Source organism: Lactuca virosa, chromosome 4 (assembly GCF_052849685.1).
Source record: "Lactuca virosa cultivar CGN04683 chromosome 4, Lactuca_virosa_CGN04683_v6, whole genome shotgun sequence".
Lineage (NCBI taxonomy): Eukaryota > Viridiplantae > Streptophyta > Magnoliopsida > Asterales > Asteraceae > Lactuca > Lactuca virosa.
The window spans coordinates 452,083,827-452,105,774 of record NC_136429.1 but is presented as its reverse complement, the minus strand read 5'-3'; the positions used below and the strand labels follow the sequence as shown (position 1 = coordinate 452,105,774).

The 21,948-nt window shown below is 35.1% G+C and overlaps 2 protein-coding genes across 2 annotated transcripts; one reads left to right on the top strand and one right to left on the bottom strand.

The window, feature by feature from the left end:
* The first annotated feature begins 3,163 nt into the window (after positions 1-3,163).
* On the top strand, positions 3,164-7,372 carry HEB1 (ARM repeat superfamily protein). The gene is made up of 4 exons (XM_079046232.1): positions 3,164-4,528; positions 4,618-6,084; positions 6,169-6,244; positions 6,315-7,372. Exons 1-4 carry the CDS (start codon positions 3,413-3,415, stop codon positions 7,250-7,252), a joined length of 3,597 nt encoding a protein of 1,198 aa, XP_078902358.1. The 5' UTR covers positions 3,164-3,412; the 3' UTR covers positions 7,253-7,372.
* A 706-nt stretch (positions 7,373-8,078) lies between these two features.
* LOC145109121 (calcium-transporting ATPase 2, plasma membrane-type-like) lies at positions 8,079-12,569 on the bottom strand. Its single transcript, XM_079046231.1, has 5 exons — positions 12,000-12,569; positions 11,802-11,853; positions 9,459-11,705; positions 8,648-8,946; positions 8,079-8,566 (listed from the first exon to the last, which is right to left on the bottom strand). The coding sequence occupies exons 1-5, from the start codon at positions 12,174-12,176 to the stop codon at positions 8,327-8,329; spliced, it is 3,015 nt and encodes a 1,004-aa protein (XP_078902357.1). The 5' UTR covers positions 12,177-12,569; the 3' UTR covers positions 8,079-8,326.
* Positions 12,570-21,948: the final 9,379 nt, after the last annotated feature.

Genomic DNA, 21,948 nt, shown 5'->3' with positions numbered 1-21,948 from the left:
GGCCAACTTCCTAACCCAAATTTGCTAGTTGTGACACGAAAGTCCTTGGTTTGCATGCGAAAGTTAGAAGGTGCGAACCTTGTCGAGTAGGAAACGAACCTCGCCGAGTAAATGCGAACCTGGTCGACCAAAAGCGAAAGGACTCGAGTACATGCGAACCTGCCCGGTTTAGGGCGAAACTGCCCGATTTTGCTTGTGAGAAGGTCAACTGCGAAACTTCCCGGCTAGACTACGAACCATCACTCAAAAACGAACTTGGCTTAAGAGGATGCGAAGGCATGCGAGGGTTCGCAGGTGAACAGTAACCTGCGAACCTTCAAGCCTCTTTTTGGCTTCTTTCTTCCGTTTTGAGCTGTTTTCGACCAAGGGAAGGTTCATGATGGTATGGATGTTCACATAAACATTGGAAAATGTGATTTTTATTACCAAGAGGTTTGAGAGAGATTGGGAGAGATTGACCTAAAGAAAGAGAGACTTTGCTAGTGTTTTGCCCCATAGTGTTAGGTTTGTAAACTCCACTATGCCTTGTTATGAGTGTTATACACCCCCGAAGGGTACGTAATAACGCTTTATAGAGTTGTTACATCACTCACCTTGTTTAGGGTTTAGAATTTCTGAACATTTGAAACTTCTGAGTGATACTTTGTCTTAGGATAGAGAGTTGTACATTAGTAAACATAGAGCAAGCCCTAACATACAAGCACTAGTTGAGTTGACCGGTTTGACCCGTTGACTTTGACTTGACCAGAAATTGACGGTTGTCACAAGATGAATATCATGTTATAAAACCAATGGGCCGGCCTTGGTGCATTCGAACCGTAAGTACAGTAAGGAAAACTCACCTTGCAGCTGAACAGAACCGATGAACCCTACTCCGAATCTCAGTTCTCTACACAATACCTATATCCACCAAGTGACCAATTCCATCAAAATTCCAAAATACCCAAAATTCCCTCAGAGTCAAACTTAGTCAAAGTCCAAGTCAACTGGTCAAACCCACTAAACCAACTAAGTCAACCCAGCCGAGTCAACTCAACAAGGGCTGACTCACGCGAGTACACATGGCGTAACCCAGAGGTACAATGAGTGTACGCAAAGCCTCGCATTGACCAACTTACGGGGTGGCTGACCGAGTATGCGGGGCATACTCCCACCTACGCGGGGCATACCCTTGCAAACCTCAAAACTTCATTAAGTGCTTAATGGCTTAAGCACTCAAGCCCATACTTCAGATATATGATCCAAATGCACCCTAGAGTCATAAAGTTTCCAACTTTATGACTTTACAGTCCAAAAAGTCCTTAATACAAGGTCTTAATCCATTGAGACCTTCCACATAATGCATGGAGCAATTCTAACCAAACAGACTTCATTTTTATGACTAAAGACCCATCCTAGGGTCTGAAATGACAACTCAAAACCTCCGGAACATGCCATGATCAAGATGGGACTTTTGGAACACAAAAGTAACATAAAACACCCAAAAATGAGATCTAGCAAACAAGCCATCAAGGTATGAACTTTATACCATGAGATGATGGAGAAAGGAGCAAAACTTCTAGATTCAAGCCTTGCTTCAAGCTTCTAAGCTTTGACACTGCCTTCTTCTTCTTATGAATCACTCACAAACTCGCACTCAACCTTCCAAGGGCTCAAGAGAGGCTAGGGTTGCAAGGAATATCGACTTCTGCTAATGGAGGCTAAAAAGTAGGGAATAAATGAGACTTAAGGATGCTTAAATACTTGTCAAACCCTAAGAATTAGGGTTTCCACTTTTAGGACGTACGTCCAACGTACCAAGATGTAAGCCCAACGTACCAAGATGTACGCCCAACGTACACCTTGTACGCTCAGCGTACTCCGAAGCCACATTTACCATAATGCCATTAAGGCCCCTTATACTTACAACTCTTGAACTTTAAGACTAAATGCAACATAATTAAGTTAAAGGACTAGAGATAGGATTACATAGACATCAGGATGTTACCCTCAGCGTACGCAGAGGTACATACAATGTACACACCGAAGTCACACTTTCCATATTAAGAGCTTAATACTTCAACTTATTACGTCCAAATGCAGATCCAATGCCAAAATACCACTAAGATTCATAAAGTTTCCAACTTTATGACTTTGTATGCCCAATAAGTGCTTAATACACAAAATCCCAACTTCTTAACACCTTAATACCATCTAGAGCATGCATGGGGAAGAACTAAGGATCAAGATCACATTTTTATGACTCAAGACCCCTCATTAGGTCTGAAAGGATAACTTATTCGATCAAGACTGCTCAAGAATCACCATGATTGGGACCAAAATGTTCATAACTTCAAGGCTAACAATATCTGAAACAAATCATCATCAAGTTCTGAATTTTTTTACCTTAAAATGATGCCAAATGTGAGGAGATTCTGGATCTAAGATTCCTCACACTTCCAAGGTAGTCTTCTCTTATTCTCCTTCCTTCTTAAGCACCAAAAGTACCCTCAAAAGCTCAAGAACACACTCAAGGTGGATTAGGGTTCTAGATGGACGAAATGGCAAGTGAAGACTGAAGAGTGAATGAGGAATGATGAGTTAATGATGTTTATATATAGACCAAACCCTAAAAGTTAGGGTTTGAGGATTTATCATGTACGCCCTACGTACGCGGTGTACACCCAACTTACTAGGGTCCGCCCTAGTATTCCCATCGTACTAACTCTGTGGCCAAAATCACCAAAATGCCACTATGGGTCATTCTTGCAATCTTTCTCAAGCACAAGGGTCAAAATGCAATATTCTTTCATACGTAGGGTTAAAATTGAAAATACCTCATCATCGGGATGTTACATTTTTTTTAAATAACAAAAAACTAATAAATGGTCACTGTAATAATGAAATGACAGAAATGCCGTTCACTTAATGGACATAACTTGACGGAGTTAACAATAAAGACGTTTTGTTAAATGTTTTGAAACCACATGGACCACTTGTAAAGTTTTTCAAAATTAAAGACGAAACTTCAAATTTTGTGAAACCAACGTAAACTATTTACGATATTTTGTCTATATATTATCACTTACATATCCATAAAGTTTGGATCAAGTCATTGTAAGTTCGAGCATAAATACTTATTTTTTTATATTGTAAAATATAAAATAGATTAAAAAACAGTTTTGTAAAAAAAACACCTATATAGTCTTATTGAGCGCCATATCAAGCATTTCAAAATATTTTATCTATTAAAGTGACAGCAGGTAGCACAAACAAAACCACAGACGGAAACACGTCAGTTTTTCATTCGTCCTTCACCAAAGTTTACGTGAACAGGCGGTATCCGTACAACTTCCACTCTCAAAGATTAAAAACAACGGATCGATTTAAGTGAAAAATTTCCAACTCGAAACAGTTTTTCCAGAAATCGGTGATGGAGAAGAGACTTCGTTCGTCACTGAAGTCATCGGCCGACGAATTCCTCTCGTCGGCGGCGAAATTAGGGTTTCAGTCAGTTAAAACATCTCTCAAAACCCTAATTTACTCACTAAAGCCATCATCTGATGTCGTTTCTTCACTTCCCCTTTCTCTTCACCAGTCCATTTCTCAATCCATTACTCGGTTTAAAGATCTGTCGGGAAAAGGTAACACAGGAGATGCATCTTCCCTCGGTGCTAGTTCACCTGTGACGCCGGCAAGTAAGCGTGTTCGTAGATCTTCACGGCAGCCGGAAAGCAACAGAACCGACGGAAAAGACGACGCTTCAGGTACAGTTGATGAAAAAACAAAACTTAACAAAGTCAAGAGTGAAGTAAGTGAAAATCTTCAGGTTTATGCTCACGTCGCTCACCTGTGTGTGACGCACCCGGGGAATGTGTTTTCTGCGTCTGATTTGTTACCCGCGGTTCAAGAATTGCATGATAATTTAGTTGTTTTCGAATTGGAATCCAATTTATTGTCGGAGATAGCGAGCTTATGTGAGGAGTGGTGGAAGAGGGAGTTGCCTGGTAGGGATTGCTTAATTACTCAATCCTTGCCGTTCTTAGTGTCAAAATCATTGACTCTGAAGAAGAAAGTGAATGTTCATAGAGTATACGCTCTTCGTGAAGCATTCACATTGTTCGATTTCGAGGATGAGAGTATAGAGGACTTGAAATTACTGCTCATCAGATGCTTGATATCCCCACTCTATTTGAAAATGGATGAAGGGCGGCGATTTTTAGCATTCTTATTTGGGTTATCTAGACAGCTTGTGAAGGAATCACTGGCAATGATTAGGTCTCAGATTCCTTTCGGGAGGAAGTCGATGTTGGAGGCATATGCTGACATTGTTTTTAGGGCTTGGAAGGCTGCGGAAGGGGAGTCAAGAGAGGAGATTGAGAACGACTTTTTGCAAGCATTGGTTGATAGCTCAATTCATGCTACTACAGGTTCTTTTGCTGCTTCTATCAGGAGAATCTTAGGAGGTTTTATCACCCAGCGAACTACTGATGGTGTTGAAAAGCTCATTTTCAATCTCACAGAGCCTGTTATATTCCGATCATTGCAGGTGCTTGTCTTTCTCCTTCACATTCATTCTCGAAATCTCGATTTTGTCCAAAATCTATATGATTAAATTGGCTAATGTTTCCTTGACAGGTTGCAAACTCAAATGTTCGTCAAAATGCATTGCACTTACTCATAGACGTCTTCCCTCTTGAAGATCCAGATCTTACAAGGGAAGCTAAAGACACATTGCTTCACAAACAATTTTTCTTAATAGAGAAATTAATCATGGATGATTGTCCTGATACAAGAGCTGTAGCAGTAGAAGGTATTTGTCGCATTCTTTATATGTTTTGGGAGATAATTCCATCTTCAACCATCACCAAACTACTCACCAAGCTACTTGATGACATGGCCCATGATATGGCCAACATGGTCAGGCTTTCAACTGTAAATGGTATCATCTATTTGCTTGGTAACCCTCAATCCCATGAGATTCTCAAAGTGCTTCTCCCAAGGTTAGGCCATTTGATTCTTGATTCATCTCTTTCAATACGCAGTGCTACTGTAGACCTCCTTCTTCTTTTAAAAGGCATTCACGATTTCCAGTTTCATAAAGTGGTGAATCTAGATGTTCTGTTATCGACACTTGCAAATGATCAACCACTTGTTGCTCAAAAAATCACTAAACTTCTCCTCCCTTCTTATTTCCCCACAACTGTAACCCTAGAAGAAGCATGTCAACGATGTGTGACACTCATAAAAAGATCACCACTTGCTGGAGCAAGATTTTGTGAATTCTCCTTTTCTGAAGGCGCATCTCCACAGTTTCTCAATACCCTTTTCAAAGTTCTCATCAATTTAATTCTCTCACCTCACAAGACCCCTCTAGATCAGATCGAAGGCATACTAATGGCTGCTAGCAACATCTGCAACAATCTAGCAACTGAACCAAAGTACAAATCTGCCCTTAAGGATGAATTAACTGGTAAAAAGCTAATCTCCTTATTATCCGCTGCAAAAACTGCTCATGCTCAAGCATCTGTGTTCAAGATTGTTCTCACTGTTCTTCCTGATGCTGCTTCTGTTCTTCGCCAAGAATCCATGGCTATGGTGACAAGATGTGTTGGATTATCTGAAAATAAAGAAAGACAAACACAAATGAGATTGATCCATAAAATGATGATGTCATGTGGTTGGATTGATGACATGATTCAAACTCTCACACGGGTTTTGCAAAAGACTGCAAATGGATGTGTTTCCAAACACAATTCTTCTTCTTCTTCGGGAAAGAAGAGAAAAGTCAAACATGGTTCAGTGAAAAGTAAGCACATGAGTGGGAAGAATCATCCGGATACTTCTAGAAGTAGTTTTTTTGAAGATTACACAGTTTGTGTAGGTGTAGCTTGGCAATTAAAGGATTTGTTGACAGATGTCAACACCCGAAAAGCTGTGTTGGAATCAAGAAATCTTGAATCTGCATTTCATGCTTTGAAGATCATATCAGAGTTTGTTATTGAATGTTTGCAGAGTAATCAAATAGATACTTCTCCTGTGTCTACTTACACATCACTCATTCTTCATATGTCTCTAAAAAATTCAACAGGAATATCTACAGAGGTAAACAAATCATTTTACTTTAAATTTTCTTTCATTTGAATATTTGATTTTAAATTTTTAATAAATAAATTATTCTGGTTGCAGACAATTGAACATCTACTCCAATGTACAGAAAAGTTGTACAAAACAAATGCTTCAAGAAAGTCATCTAAAGAAAATGGTAAGTATTTGGTTATTTCCTATTTATTATGATCTTTTTATCAGAGATTTTAATGAAAGATCTGTTGTAGGATCATCTTTTGAAGAAGAAAACAGAATCTCAAACATAGTAAAGCTCTCAACTTCCATTCTCAAGTTCATCAATGATTCAAACACACTAACTAACACCAACAACCACCAAGAAACATGTTTAAGGTTTACAAGACAATATCTAGGGTTCATAATCCTAAATTTAAGGAAACATTCACATGGGATTCTTGAGTTTAAAGAAGAAGATATAAAAGAAACGTTTTTATGTCTCAAAACCTCCTTCACTTATTCAGCGAAACTACTGAATTTAATTCTCACAACCTCTTCAGAATCCACTCAACTTTCAGTTGAAATCCAAAATCTTTCAAATGACATGTTTGATTTTGTTGTTTCAATGGAAGAACACATGGGCGGGAAATACGGATCGCTTCTTTTTTCAGTAGTGAAATCATGGCTACCGGATTTGATACTGTCATTCGGTTGTTCGCAACCACAGCCGCCACTATCGCCGCCATTGTGGGTGGTGGTTTTGGGTAAGATTGAGGTTTTTGAGGTGGATTTGGGTGATGAGAATGAGAAAGAGAAAGTTGTTTTGTCATCGAAGTTTTGTATGTTTAAGAAAGTGGTTGAAAGAATGGTGAAGCTTTTGAGGGGTAACAAGAGTGTGATGGATGTGGTTGGGGGGTTTTTGTTGAATTTGGAGTTTAAGGATTTTGGAATGTTGTTTGGGGTTTTGAATTTTGTTTGTGGGAAGATGGTGAAACATGAGAATGGGGAGTGGGGGGAGATGAAGATTATGTTGGAATGTGTTGGACGGATTTACCCTTGGATGGTGAGGATGTGTGAGGAGTGTGGAGATGAAGGTGAAAAGGAATGGGTGGAAAGAGGAAGGGTATTGTTGGAACCTATTTGGAGGTGTTATGTTGATGATGGGACTAATGAGCCTATGGAAACTGGTTTTGAAGACGTTAATGTGTAACTTTTTTTTTTTTTTAATTTTTAATTATTATTATTTTTTTTTTTTTTGTATCAAGTTGACTATTTATATAGACAAGAGACAACACTGATTTACTAATTCATTGAAGTTGGTTAAAATCTATATTTGTTCATCAGTCGTACATACATACATTTATTCAACTTGATTCAAGTTCAAAATGATAACTCAAATATTTGTTGTCAATTTAATTTGAAAATGAATCTATTTTTTGAAATGATAAATTGTATAAACGTATTGTAACAAGAAATGTATATGTATCCACATCCTTTATACTTTAATTCTTCCAAGTTGCCACAGTAAAGGGTAAGGGGTAAGTGGCCATGGTTGCTTTAATTTTTTTTAAGGTGGAAATGGGGAAGAGAGTCGAACAAATGTCTTTTTTGGTTTTTCCATACAAGACAACACATAAACCTATAGAGTACATGCTCATTTTATTAAATTTGCCTACTCAAACATTTAAATGTTACTAGAATTTTCTTTATGAAAATAACAGTCGATATAAATTGTGTCCATGTGAATTTTATGAATTGCACATCTGGATAACTACCACATTATCTATTCCTTATTTATTTGAAAATATATTGTAGCGTATGGTGTCATATGCACAATTGCACATGTTCATCACATAATGATACTCGAACTTCACCAATTATGTACATGTGCATTTTTAACTTTTTCTTTAATCTGTATCATCAAATCTTGTACTTCACCAACTACCATTACAAACTAATTCCCTGGTTCTCTCCAAAAACGAGGTTACTCTTGATCTCGCATCATACAAAAGTATATGCATTATTATCGATTGGAATTTAATAAATAAATAAACAAACATTACAATATAGTAAATCCAACATCAAAAGCAAAAGGAATTACACAACTAAACCAATCTTAAATACATAATCAAGAAACATCCATATCTACAAAACCAGACGAAAACATGAGAATGATTTCAGTTTTCCTTTTTTGAAAGTTTTTTTAGTCAGGTTAATAAAAGGCCATCACACTAAGATTAAACAAATTGGATGGTTTCTAACAATCTAAAAACATATCTTCAACTTAAACAGGGACCCTTTTCAGATACTTAGCAATCGGCATACTCAAAAAACCAGTAAAAACACTAAAAAACCATTGTTTGGCTGTTAATGGTGATGTATTCGCAAAGGTACCCAAACACTCGATAATTATCACCTGAAAAACCGCAGTTGCAGCAATCACACTCACGAAAACCTTATTCTTCCATATTCCATCCAACACGTCTTCTTTCTCCATTTCCCTCGAGTTAACCTCATTAAAAAGCTGCACAATGATATATATAAACTAGTTAGTTCCTTGTATATCAATTTACTTAACTCAAAAAAATTACAGAATGATAGTTACCTGACAGAAGACAAAAGAGTTGAAAATAAGTGTGTTGAGAACCAGATCAGAATCGGCCCCATTGAGCTCGAAAAACGATTTCCCTTTCGATTGAAGCATCCAAATGACTGCAAACTGGTACACAGCCTGCCCGAAGATGTTCCTCCACATCACATTGCTTATGAAATTCCCTTTTCTTCCAACCGGAGCTCTTTTCATTAGCTCATCATTTGGAGGCTCGGTTGCTAGCGCTAGTGCTCCCAATGTATCCATTATCATGTTCACCCACAATAGCTGTACAGCTGTCAGCGGTGCACTCCCTGAAAACATATTGTTAAACTTTTCGTCAATGAAATCGTTTCTACAAAAAGGTTTATTCATTCACTTGCCCACACTGTAACGTTTCAGAAACATCATGTGAGATGTAAATCCGGTACACAACAACCAGCTAGTTGGCTGACATAAGAGCCTAGCGCTTACAGGAAGCCTAATCCATATTAAAATTAAAACCCTCATACTGCAACTGCTCTGACTCGAACCTTGACCATTTTTACAAGTATAGTATATATGAAGCAACTGTGTGCTAACACAGTTGCTTCCACGGTGGCATACTTGCGAAAAAAATCAAGGTTTGAGTCTCAGCAGTTGCAGTACGAAAGTTTTAATTTCAATATGGATTAGGCTTCCTGTAGGCATTAGGCTAGTATGTCAGCCAACTAGCTGGTAGCTGATTTACATCTCACATGATGTTTTTGAAACGTTACTGTGTGGGCCAGTGAATGAATAACCTTTTTACAGAAACAAACAAAAGAATTGATGATTGAATTTTTACCTGTCAAACAAGCGGAAGTGAAGTTGACTATCAACGCGACAATATTGACCGTGAGTTGAAACTGAACAAACTTCTGAATGTTAACATAAACCGATCTCCCCCATTTTGCAACTGTAACAATCGTTGAAAAATTATCATCCAGAATGATGACATCAGCGCTCTCTTTCGCCACCTCAGTTCCAGCAATCCCCATAGCAAGTCCAATATCCGCCTCATGAAGAGCCGGAGCATCATTCGTCCCATCTCCAGTCACCGCCACCACCTCACCAAAAGTGGTCCGCAAATGCCTCACCAACGTATGCTTATCCAACGGTGAAGATCGCGCCATCACCTGAATCTTCGGAATCAAAACCATCAATTCCTCCAAACTTTTTTCTCGGAATTCCGGACCTTCAATCGCGATTCCGTCGTCCGTCAGAATCCCACATTCCCTAGCTATCGCCTTTGCGGTGTTGATATTGTCTCCGGTCACCATTCGAACGGTTATCCCAGCTGACCGACAGAGAGCCACCGACTCCTTCACCCCTGCCCTGACCGGATCTTTAATCCCCACGATTCCGATACAAGTATACCCGGAAGACGGAATCGGTGATTCCCCGGAATCACCACTTTCTAGGTCTATATACGCTAGACATAGTGTACGGAGAGCCTCGTCAGCAAATTCATCGATTTTTTTCTTTAATAAAGTAAGAGACTCTTCATCAAGATTTACAACTTCGCCATTTTCGTTAATCAGTTTATCACAATTCCCCAATACGATTTCGGAAGCACCTTTACAGTGTGCTCTAGCACCACCTCCGGGAAGCTCCACCACCACCCCCATCTGCTTCTTAGTGGAGTTAAACGGTTCGACCCGGATAATTTTCGCCACCTGGCGTTCCGTTTCGAAATCGCCGCCAATTGACAACCCGAATTCCAAAATCGCGGTGTCTGTTGGTGACCCGAGGATTTCCCGCTTCCCGTCTTTGTTGCTGACAACTTCTCCACCGGTGTTGGTGAAGATTGATTGCCGGAGAATGTTTAATGCGGTGGTCGGAATGTCGTTGGTGGAGGTTTTCATGCAAATGAATGATTTGACAACTGTCATGTGGTTGGTGGTGAGTGTTCCGGTTTTATCGCTGCAAATAGTGGTGGCGGACCCCATGGTTTCACAGGCGGCGAGGTTTCTGACAAGTGCTTTATCGTTCATCATCTTCTTCATGGCAAAAGCGAGACTTAGTGTTACAGCCAATGGGAGACCTTCGGGAACTGCGACGACAACAATGGTGACGGCGATTGCGAAGTATTCTAATAACATTAGGGCATCATCGCCGGACCAATTCCATTGAGTTCCTTCGATCAATTTGGTGGAGAAGAGTTTTTGAACTAGAACTGTAAACGTTACGATGGCGAAGAAAAGACCGATTTTTCCGATGATGGTGGCGACTCCATTTAATTTCACCTGTAATGGAGTTTCGTCGTTTCCGCCTTCGCTCAAAGTCGCCATTAATTTTCCCCATTGAGTTCTCATCCCGACTGTTGCGACTAGCATCTTACAGGAGCCATCTTGGACTTTGGTTCCCGACATTAAGAAAGGGTTCTCGGAGTTGACTTTCACCGGATTGCTCTCGCCGGTCAAACTTGATTCGTCGATGGAGACTGAAAATCCGGAGACGAAAACTCCGTCTGCCGGAACTTGGTCTCCGATGGCGAGATGGACGAGATCACCGGGAAGAAGCTCGTATATCGATAACTTTTGCCGATAACCGTTTCTAGTAACTTGAATCGATATCTTCTTCTTCTCTTTGTCCAAATCCCGGAACTGTAACGATTGACGATAATCGCTTGTTGCTGTCACGAACACAACCAGCAAAATACTCGCCACGATTCCGAGACCATCGTGGGAGCCTTTCGGCCACCCTTCGGTGGCTATGCCGACAATCAAAGAGACGATTGCACAAGCAGCGAGGACCATGAGAGTCATGTCTTGTAGGGCTTCCCATACGAACACCCAAAAGCTTCGTTGCTCACGTTCGGTGAATTCATTGGTACCGAAAAGTTCCTGTCTGCAGCTCAAATCTTTGTCGTCCATGGCGAGTCCATTGATGGTGCAGGTTTTAAGCTTCTTTGCAAGGCCATGTACTCCGCCGTGGAATTTGAGTTTTTCGGGGTTGTGGTTTTCAACTAGCGCGCCGGCTTCATCGGCGCTGATGTCGAAACCAGCTGCTTTGTATTCGTCCGGTAATGTATGGTCACTGGGTTCTGCGACTGAACAGATCACAAACAAATTCACAATGTTCGTAAGAATTGCATTATATGATGGAGGAAAGGAAGAAATTCATATACTGAGATTTAACAACTCACATTTCGCAAACTGAAATGCTGCCTTCGACACCAAAACCGCAACCCTTAACTTCTGTAATCATGAAAGGTAAAATCAGTAACTCTACTAAAACTGTTGCAGAACAGAGAAATCATAGCCTTAAGTGAACAGTTGTTCACCAAGTGTTTGATAAAATGTCCCAAAGAGTGAAAGAGATGGTTTGAAGTAAAATTGTTGACCTGATTGGTACGACGCATAGCAGCAGCCTCGTTGCGCTTGCTGAGGTTCGCCGTGAAACGAAACCGCCGTTTAGGGTTCTTCACAAGACCACACATATCCCTCCATCTCTGTAACACCTCCTCCGATGAATGCTTCGGCTTCACTCCACCAAAATTCTCATTCAGATAATTCTCCATCCCTCCCCCAAAATCCCACTATCACTAAACTGCTTCGCTCAATCAAAATCAAATCCCAAAATAATCAACAACGATTCTTTCTTCTTTCTTCTTAGCTTCTTTGAAACAATAGTCAATTACAAGTTATATTATATACACCATGAACAATAAAGAGACAAAATCGGAAAAAGGGAAAAGGGAAACGACGGAGAAAGAATTAAATTCTTTATACAATGAAGGAAACTTAGACCCAAAACGTAGTCTGTACAACAGGAAATTTCAGAGCTTGAATTGGTAAATTTCAGTCAAAGAAAGTTCAACGAAACTTCGTATGATTCTTGTAACAAATTACAGATTCAAAAACCGATAAACAAATACGCGATTGTTTGAGTAATTGAGTTGATGAGAGAGGAAAGTGTGATTGTGTATTAGGTTAAAAGGAACTTGGCGCGAAGGTTCCATGGCATGTATGGTAGTAGACTAGTAGGGTCCCTTCTCGACGTGGTCGAGTTTAAACGCGTTTACACCGCGTAAATCGAAAAAGTGTAATATAAAGAAAAGTTTCAAATATTTTAGTATTAAAGTAAATTGAGATTCCTTCTTATTAGTTTGTTGAATAAGAATTTTATATTGTCTAACAGAAATATATATAAAAAAATTGTTAATTTTAGCGTTAGTTGCATCGATCTGCTTTCTTTAACGACTAAAAATATAATATAGAAACCGATTTCAACTGGAATATCGACTGAGGATCGAAGATCCAATTGATATTTAATGAGATGTTGGAGTAAATAACTTTCAATATACTTTTATGAAATACATTCATCATATTCAGATGATGAATGCTTCTATTACGGTTTTAGATTTAGATTAAAAAAATCACCAGATACATACACGCTACATACATTTTATTCATTTTTTATCACGTTTAATTCAAATTTATTGCATTGCATTTGGACCTTGTATTTCAAAGATTTTCTTTTTTAAAGATGGTAGGATCAAGTTATTTATACGTATTTTAGTGTTTTGTAGGGACATTGGATGTTTGGGAGCTTGCAATGAAGCTTCAAATTGAATTTCAGGATGATCAAGCAAAAAACGAAAACCTTGAAACTTTTGAATTCAGGTTGTTTTGACAAAAGACTATACAAGATATGGGGATTTACCGGAATTCCCATATGTTGTGTGTTTCAAACTTTTAGATGACAATATGAGTGTTCATAGATGGTTAAATTGTATTTCAGAGATCCAGGAATTCCCATATAACAATTGTTAAATGAAATTGATAATTTCTAATAATAAATATAATATTAACTTGAAACATCAAACCTAAATATAATCTTAAAATATAAATAATAGAGAATAGTTAAATGAAAGTGATAATTCAAAATAATAAACATAATTTCAACTTAGAAACTTAAAATCTAAATATAATCTTAATATATAAAAATAAAAATTTTGTATTTCGGTTAACCGTCTGTGCCAAAAAAACTTGAATCGTAACCGAACCTGAAAACTGAAAAATTTACAGTTTGGTTAACAAAAAAGAAGTCAAAATAATAGGTTTGGTTAACTTGAAAATCATACGAATCATTGTTTTTAGGATTAAGATATTTTGAACACCTCTACACGAAAAGAGATATAAAGTAAAGTGTCAAATATTTTATTAAAGTATATTGAGATTCCTCCTAAAATTAGTATTATCGAACATTACCAAATTGAAGATAACATATAGATTATATTTTGTTAAATACTAAAGTAAAAGGTAAGTTGTATTAAAGAGACTAAGTTTACATAAAATTTTGATTTTGACACCGTGTTTTATATTTTCGCAATTAAGTCACTAAGTTTACTATTTTTGTTGCAAATTTAACCAATCAATCGGTTTGCTTCAATCGGTTTGCTTCAAGTGTTTCATCATTCTCATTTGCTGACTTGACAAAAAGTTGATGTGGTTTTCATATATGATCATAGTTAAATTAACCTCTTAAGTAGATATATACTCACTTTCCTAATTTCTTCTTCTTTTATTTTCTCATAGAATAACAATTTTGGGCAATTACTTTCCAAGATCGTTTAAGTGGTTCAGTGGTCTAAGCAAGGCAATAAATGTTGTCCATAATAACATCTCGGAAAACATAAACATTCCGTGTCTTGCTTACACCATTTTAGGACGACGAATCACTTGAGCGACATTGGGAAGTCATTTTATAAAATTGTGATGTTCTGAGAGAAGAAAAAGAAGAAGAAATAAAAGAAAGTGAATACATAAGGGTTCATTTTAATCCAAATGTTTGTTAACTCATATCATATGTGGAAGCCACATCAATTTTTTTCTACCATAAAGTGAGAAACATGAAACACCTAAAGAAAACCGATCGATTGGTTAAATTTGAAACGCGTTTACACCGCGTGAATCGAAAAAGTTTAAATATAAAGTAACGTATCAAATATTTTATAAAAGCAAATTGAGATTCCTCCTAAATTTTATACTCATCTAACATGACCATTTTTTTTAAATAGTTTGTATAATAAGAATTTTATAGGTTTTCATTTTTGGACTATTAAGTCCGATTGTCTAACAGAAATATATATTAAAAAATTGTTAATTCTAGCGTTAGTTGCATCCATATGTTTTCTTTAACGACTAAAAATACAATATAGAAACCGATTTCAACTGGAATATCGACTGAGGATCGAAGATCCAATTGATATTTAATGAGATGTTGGAGTAAATAACTTTCAATATACTTTCATGAAATACATTCATCATATTCAGATGATGAGTGATTCTATTACGGTTTTAGATTTAGATTAAAAAAATCACCAGATACATACATGCTACATACATTTTATTCATTTTTTATCACGTTTAATTCAAATTTATTGCATTGCATTTGGACCTTATATTTCAAAGATTTTCTTTTTTAAAGATGGTAGGATCAAGTTATTTATATGTATTTTAGTGTTTTGTAGGGACATTGGATGTTTGGGAGCTTGCAATGAAGCTTCAAATTGAATTTCAGGATGATCAAGCAAAAAACGAAAACCTTGAAAATTTTGAATTCAGGTTGTTTTGACAACTACACAAGATATGGGGATTTACCGGAATTCCCATATGTTGTGTGTTTCAAACTTTTAGATGACAATATGAGTGTTCATAGATGGTTAAATTGTATTTCAGAGATCAAGGAATTCCCATATATCAATTGTTAAATGAAATTGATAATTTCTAATAATAAATCTAATATTAACTTGAAACTTCAAACCTAAATATAATCTTAAAATATAAATAATATGAGAATAGTTAAATGAAAGTGATAATTCAAAATAATAAACATAAATTTAAATTAGAAACTTAAAATCTAAATATAATCTTAATATATAAAAATAAAAATTTTGTATTTCGGTTAACCGTCTGTGCCAAAAAAACTTGAATCATAACCGAACCGGAAAACTGAAAAATTTACAGTTTGGTTAACAAAAAAGAAGTCAAAATAATAGGTTTGGTTAACTTGAAAATCATACGAATCATTGTTTTTTGGATTAAGATATTTTGAACACCTCTACACGAAAAGAGATATAAAGTAAAGTGTCAAATAATAGGTTTGAACACCTCCTAAAATTAGTATTATCGAACATTACCAAATTGAAGATAACATATAGATTATATTTTGTTAAATACTAAAGTAAAAGGTAAGTTGTATTAAAGAGACTAAGTTTACATAAAATTTTGAGTTTGACACCGTGTTTTATATTTTCGCAATTAAGTCACTAAGTTTACTATTTTTGTTGCAAATTTAACCAATGAATCAGTTTGCTTCAATCGCTTTGCTTCAAGTGTTTCATCATTCTCATTTGCTGACTTGACAAAAAGTTGATGTGGTTTTCATATATGATCATAGTTAAATTGACCTCTTAAGTAGATATATACTCACTTTCCTAATTTCTTCTTCTTTTATTTTCTCATAGAATAACAATTTTGGGCAATTACTTTCCAAGATCGTTTAAGTGGTTCAGTGGTCTAAGCAAGGCAAGAAATGTTGTCCATAATAACATCTCGGAAAAAATAAACATTCCTTGTCTTGCTTACACCATTTTAGGACGACGAATCACTTGAGCGACCTTGGGAAGTCATTTCATAAAATTGTGATGTTCCGAGAGAAGAAAAAGAAGAAGAAATAAAAGAAAGTGAATACATAAGGGTTCATTTTAATCCAAATGTTTGTTAACTCATATCATATGTGGAAGCCACATCAATTTTTTTCTACCATAAAGTGAGAAACATGAAACACCTAAAGAAAACCGATCGATTGGTTAAATTTGAAACGCGTTTACACCGCGTGAATCGAAAAAGTTTAAATATAAAGTAACGTATCAAATATTTTATAAAAGCAAATTGAGATTCCTCCTAAATTTTATACTCATCTAACATGACCATTTTTTTTAAATAGTTTGTATAATAAGAATTTTATAGGTTTTCATTTTTGGACTATTAAGTCCGATTGTCTAACAGAAATATATATTAAAAAATTGTTAATTCTAGCGTTAGTTGCATCCATATGTTTTCTTTAACGACTAAAAATACAATATAGAAACCGATTTCAACTGGAATATCGACTGAGGATCGAAGATCCAATTGATATTTAATGAGATGTTGGAGTAAATAACTTTCAATATACTTTCATGAAATACATTCATCATATTCAGATGATGAGTGATTCTATTACGGTTTTAGATTTAGATTAAAAAAAATCACCAGATACATACACGCTACATACATTTTATTCATTTTTTATCACGTTTAATTCAGATTTATTGCATTGCATTTGGACCTTATATTTCAAAGATTTTCTTTTTTAAAGATGGTAGGATCAAGTTATTTATATGTATTTTAGTGTTTTGTAGGGACATTGGATGTTTGGGAGCTTGCAATGAAGCTTCAAATTGAATTTCAGGATGATCAAGCAAAAAACGAAAACCTTGAAAATTTTGAATTTAGGTTGTTTTGACAAAAGACTACACGAGATATGGGGATTTACCGGAATTCCCATATGTTGTGTGTTTCAAACTTTTAGATGACAATATGAGTGTTCATAGATGGTTAAATTGTATTTCAGAGATCCAGGAATTCCCATATAGCAATTGTTAAATGAAATTGATAATTTCTAATAATAAATCTAATATTAAATTGAAACTTCAAACCTAAATATAATCTTAAAATATAAATAATATGAGAATAGTTAAATGAAAGTGATAATTCAAAATAATAAACATAAATTTAACTTAGAAACTTAAAATCTAAATATAATCTTAATATATAAAAATAAAAATTTTGTATTTCGGTTAACCGTCTGTGCCAAAAACACTTGAATCGTAACCGAACCGGAAAACTGAAAAATTTACAGTTTGGTTAACAAAAAAGAAGTCAAAATAATAGGTTTGGTTAACTTGAAAATCATACGAATCATTGTTTTTAGGATTAAGATATTTTGAACACCTCTACACGAAAAGAGATATAAAGTAAAGTGTCAAATATTTTATTAAAGTATATTGAGATTCCTCCTAAAATTAGTATTATCGAACATTACCAAATTGAGGATAACATATAGATTATATTTTGTTAAATACTAAAGTAAAAGGTAAGTTGTATTAAAGAGACTAACTTTACATAAAATTTTGATTTTGACACCGTGTTTTATATTTTCGCAATTAAGTCACTAAGTTTACTATTTTTGTTGCAAATTTAACCAATGAATCGGTTTGCTTCAATCGCTTTGCTTCAAGTGTTTCATCATTCTCATTTGCTGACTTGACAAAAAGTTGATGTGGTTTTCATATATGATCATAGTTAAATTGACCTCTTAAGTAGATATATACTCACTTTCCTAATTTCTTCTTCTTTTATTTTCTCATAGAATAACAATTTTGGGCAATTACTTTCCAAGATCGTTTAAGTGGTTCAGTGGTCTAAGCAAGGCAAGAAATGTTGTCCATAATAACATCTCGGAAAAAATAAACATTCCTTGTCTTGCTTACACCATTTTAGGACGACGAATCACTTGAGCGACCTTGGGAAGTCATTTCATAAAATTGTGATGTTCTGAGAGAAGAAAAAGAAGAAGAAATAAAAGAAAGTGAATACATAAGGGTTCATTTTAATCCAAATGTTTGTTAACTCATATCATATGTGGAAGCCACATCAATTTTTTTCTACCATAAAGTGAGAAACATGAAACACCTAAAGAAAACCGATCGATTGGTTAAATTTGAAACGCTTTTACACCGCGTGAATCGAAAAAGTTTAAATATAAAGTAACGTATCAAATATTTTATAAAAGCAAATTGAGATTCCTCCTAAATTTTATACTCATCTAACATGACCATTTTTTTTAAATAGTTTTTATAATAAGAATTTTATAGGTTTTCATTTTTGGACTTTTAAGTCCGATTGTCTAACAGAAATATATATTAAAAAATTGTTAATTCTAGCGTTAGTTGCATCCATATGTTTTCTTTAACGACTAAAAATACAATATAGAAATCGATTTCAACTGGAATATCGACTGAGGATCGAAGATCCAATTGATATTTAATGAGATATTGGAGTAAATAACTTTCAATATACTTTCATGAAATACATTCATCATATTCAGATGATGAGTGATTCTATTACGGTTTTAGATTTAGATTAAAAAAATCACCAGATACATACACGCTACATACATTTTATTCATTTTTTATCACGTTTAATTCAGATTTATTGCATTGCATTTGGACCTTATATTTCAAAGATTTTCTTTTTTAAAGATGGTAGGATCAAGTTATTTATACGTATTTTAGTGTTTTGTAGGGACATTGGATGTTTGGGAGCTTGCAATGAAGCTTCAAATTGAATTTCAGGATGATCAAGCAAAAAACGAAAACCTTGAAAATTTTGAATTTAGGTTGTTTTGACAAAAGACTACACGAGATATGGGGATTTACCGGAATTCCCATATGTTGTGTGTTTCAAACTTTTAGATGACAATATGAGTGTTCATAGATGGTTAAATTGTATTTCACAGATCCAGGAATTCCCATATAGCAATTGTTAAATGAAATTGATAATTTCTAATAATAAATCTAATATTAACTTGAAACTTCAAACCTAAATATAATCTTAAAATATAAATAATATGAGAATAGTTAAATGAAAGTGATAATTCAAAATAATAAACATAATTTCAACTTAGAAACTTAAAATCTAAATATAATCTTAATATATAAAAATAAAAATTTTGTATTTCGGTTAACCGTCTGTGCCAAAAAAACTTGAATCGTAACCGAACCGGAAAACTGAAAAATTTACAGTTTGGTTAACAAAAAAGAAGTCAAAAAAATAGGTTTGGTAACTTGAAAATCATACGAATCATTATTTTTAGGATTAAGATATTTTGAACACCTCTACACGAAAAGAGATATAAAGTAAAGTGTCAAATATTTTATTAAAGTATATTGAGATTCCTCCTAAAATTAGTATTATCGAACATTACCAAATTGAAGATAACATATAGATTATATTTTGTTAAATACTAAAGTAAAAGGTATGTTGTATTAAAGAGACTAAGTTTACATAAAATTTTGATTTTGACACCGTTTTTTATATTTTCGCAATTAAGTCACTAAGTTTACTATTTTTGTTGCAAATTTAACCAATTAATCGGTTTGCTTCAATCGCTTTGCTTCAAGTGTTTCATCATTCTCATTTGCTGACTTGACAAAAAGTTGATGTGGTTTTCATATATGATCATAGTTAAATTGACCTCTTAAGTAGATATATACTCACTTTCCTAATTTCTTCTTCTTTTATTTTCTCATAGAATAACAATTTTGGGCAATTACTTTCCAAGATCGTTTAAGTGGTTCAGTGGTCTAAGCAAGGCAAGAAATGTTGTCCATAATAACATCTCGGAAAAAATAAACATTCCTTGTCTTGCTTACACCATTTTAGGACAACGAATCACTTGAGCGACCTTGGGAAGTCATTTCATAAAATTGTGATGTTCTGAGAGAAAAAAAAGAAGAAGAAATAAAAGAAAGTGAATACATAAGGGTTCATTTTAATCCAAATGTTTGTTAACTCATATCATATGTGGACGCCACATAATTTTTTTTCTACCATAAAGTGAGAAACATGAAACACCTAAAGAAAACCGATCGATTGGTTAAATTTGAAACGCGTTTACACCGCGTGAATCGAAAAAGTTTAAATATAAAGTAACGTATCAAATATTTTATAAAAGCAAATTGAGATTCCTCCTAAATTTTATACTCATCTAACATGACCATTTTTTTTAAATAGTTTGTATAATAAGAATTTTATAGGTTTTCATTTTTGGGCTATTAAGTCCGATTGTCTAACAGAAATATATATTAAAAAATTGTTAATTCTAGCGTTAGTTGCATCTATATGTTTTCTTTAACGACTAAAAATATAATCTAGAAACCGATTTCAAATGAAATCCCGAATGAGAAACGAAGTTCCGATTGATATTTAATGGGATGTTAGAGTAAATAACTCTCAATATACTTTCATGAAATACATCCATAATACTTATTTACTCATACGATGATTGTTTTTATTACGGTTGTAGATTTAGATTAAAAAAATCATCAGATACACACACGCTACATATATTTTATTTATGTTTTATCACGTTTTATTCAGAGTTATTGCATTGTATTTAGACCTTATATTTCAAAGATTTTCTTTTTTGAAGATATTTTATGCAAAATGGTAGGATCGAGTTATTTATACGTCTTTTAGTGTTTTGTAGGGACATTGGATGTTTAGGAGCTTGAAATGAAGCTTTAGGTTGAATTTCAGGATGATATAGGGATGAGCAGTTTTTCCCAAATCCCGATCCTGTACCGGTACTGAACCGTACCAAATTTGAAAATATGGGACGATACTTGGTACTCCAAATACATGAAATTTGGGATTCGGTACCAGGGGTACCGGTACTAGTACTGAAAGCCGGTACCATTCCCGGTACCGGTACCGGTGATGTTAATTCGGTTCGGTACTCGGGATTGACTTTCGATAAAATTCGGTTTTCGGGAAATCGAGAACGGTACGGGTCGGTACCGGTTCCGTCCCACGCTCATCCCTATAAGCAAAAAACAAAAACCTTGGAAAATTCAAATTCATGTTGTTTTGACAAAAGACTACATGAGACGTGGGAATTTACGGAAATCCCGTTATGTTGTGTGTTTCAAACTTTTACATGACAACAGGAATGTTCATGAATGGTTGTCACACCCCCAAACCGGAACGGCGGAAACGTTCGGGGGCGGAGGACGTCATGTGTAGTATCACAACACATGCATCATAGTAATCAAAGTAACAAACAACCATTTCATTAATATTAAAGTGTGTACAAAGTATGTGATTCACAAATGATTGACTTCAAAAGTAAATAACAAAACAAGACATGAAGCTACTATACTCCATCTTCTGACTCCCAGTGCGCGTACCTGTCTACTAGTTTCCTGAGAATACAAGTTATTTTGAAAGAGTATATCAGCATTTAAGCTGGTGAGTTCATAAGTATTTAAGTGATGAAAAGTAAGTTGTAAGTTCTTTTAGAAAGTTTGCCTGTTCCTCCAGAAAATCCTATATTTTCTGATATGATGAATGAAAGTAAAAATGACACTACAATTCCATCTATTAGTACTAAATGGATACAAGTTATATACAATTTAGGGTAAACATACAATCGATTGTGTGAATATGCCCTAAGCCCACAAC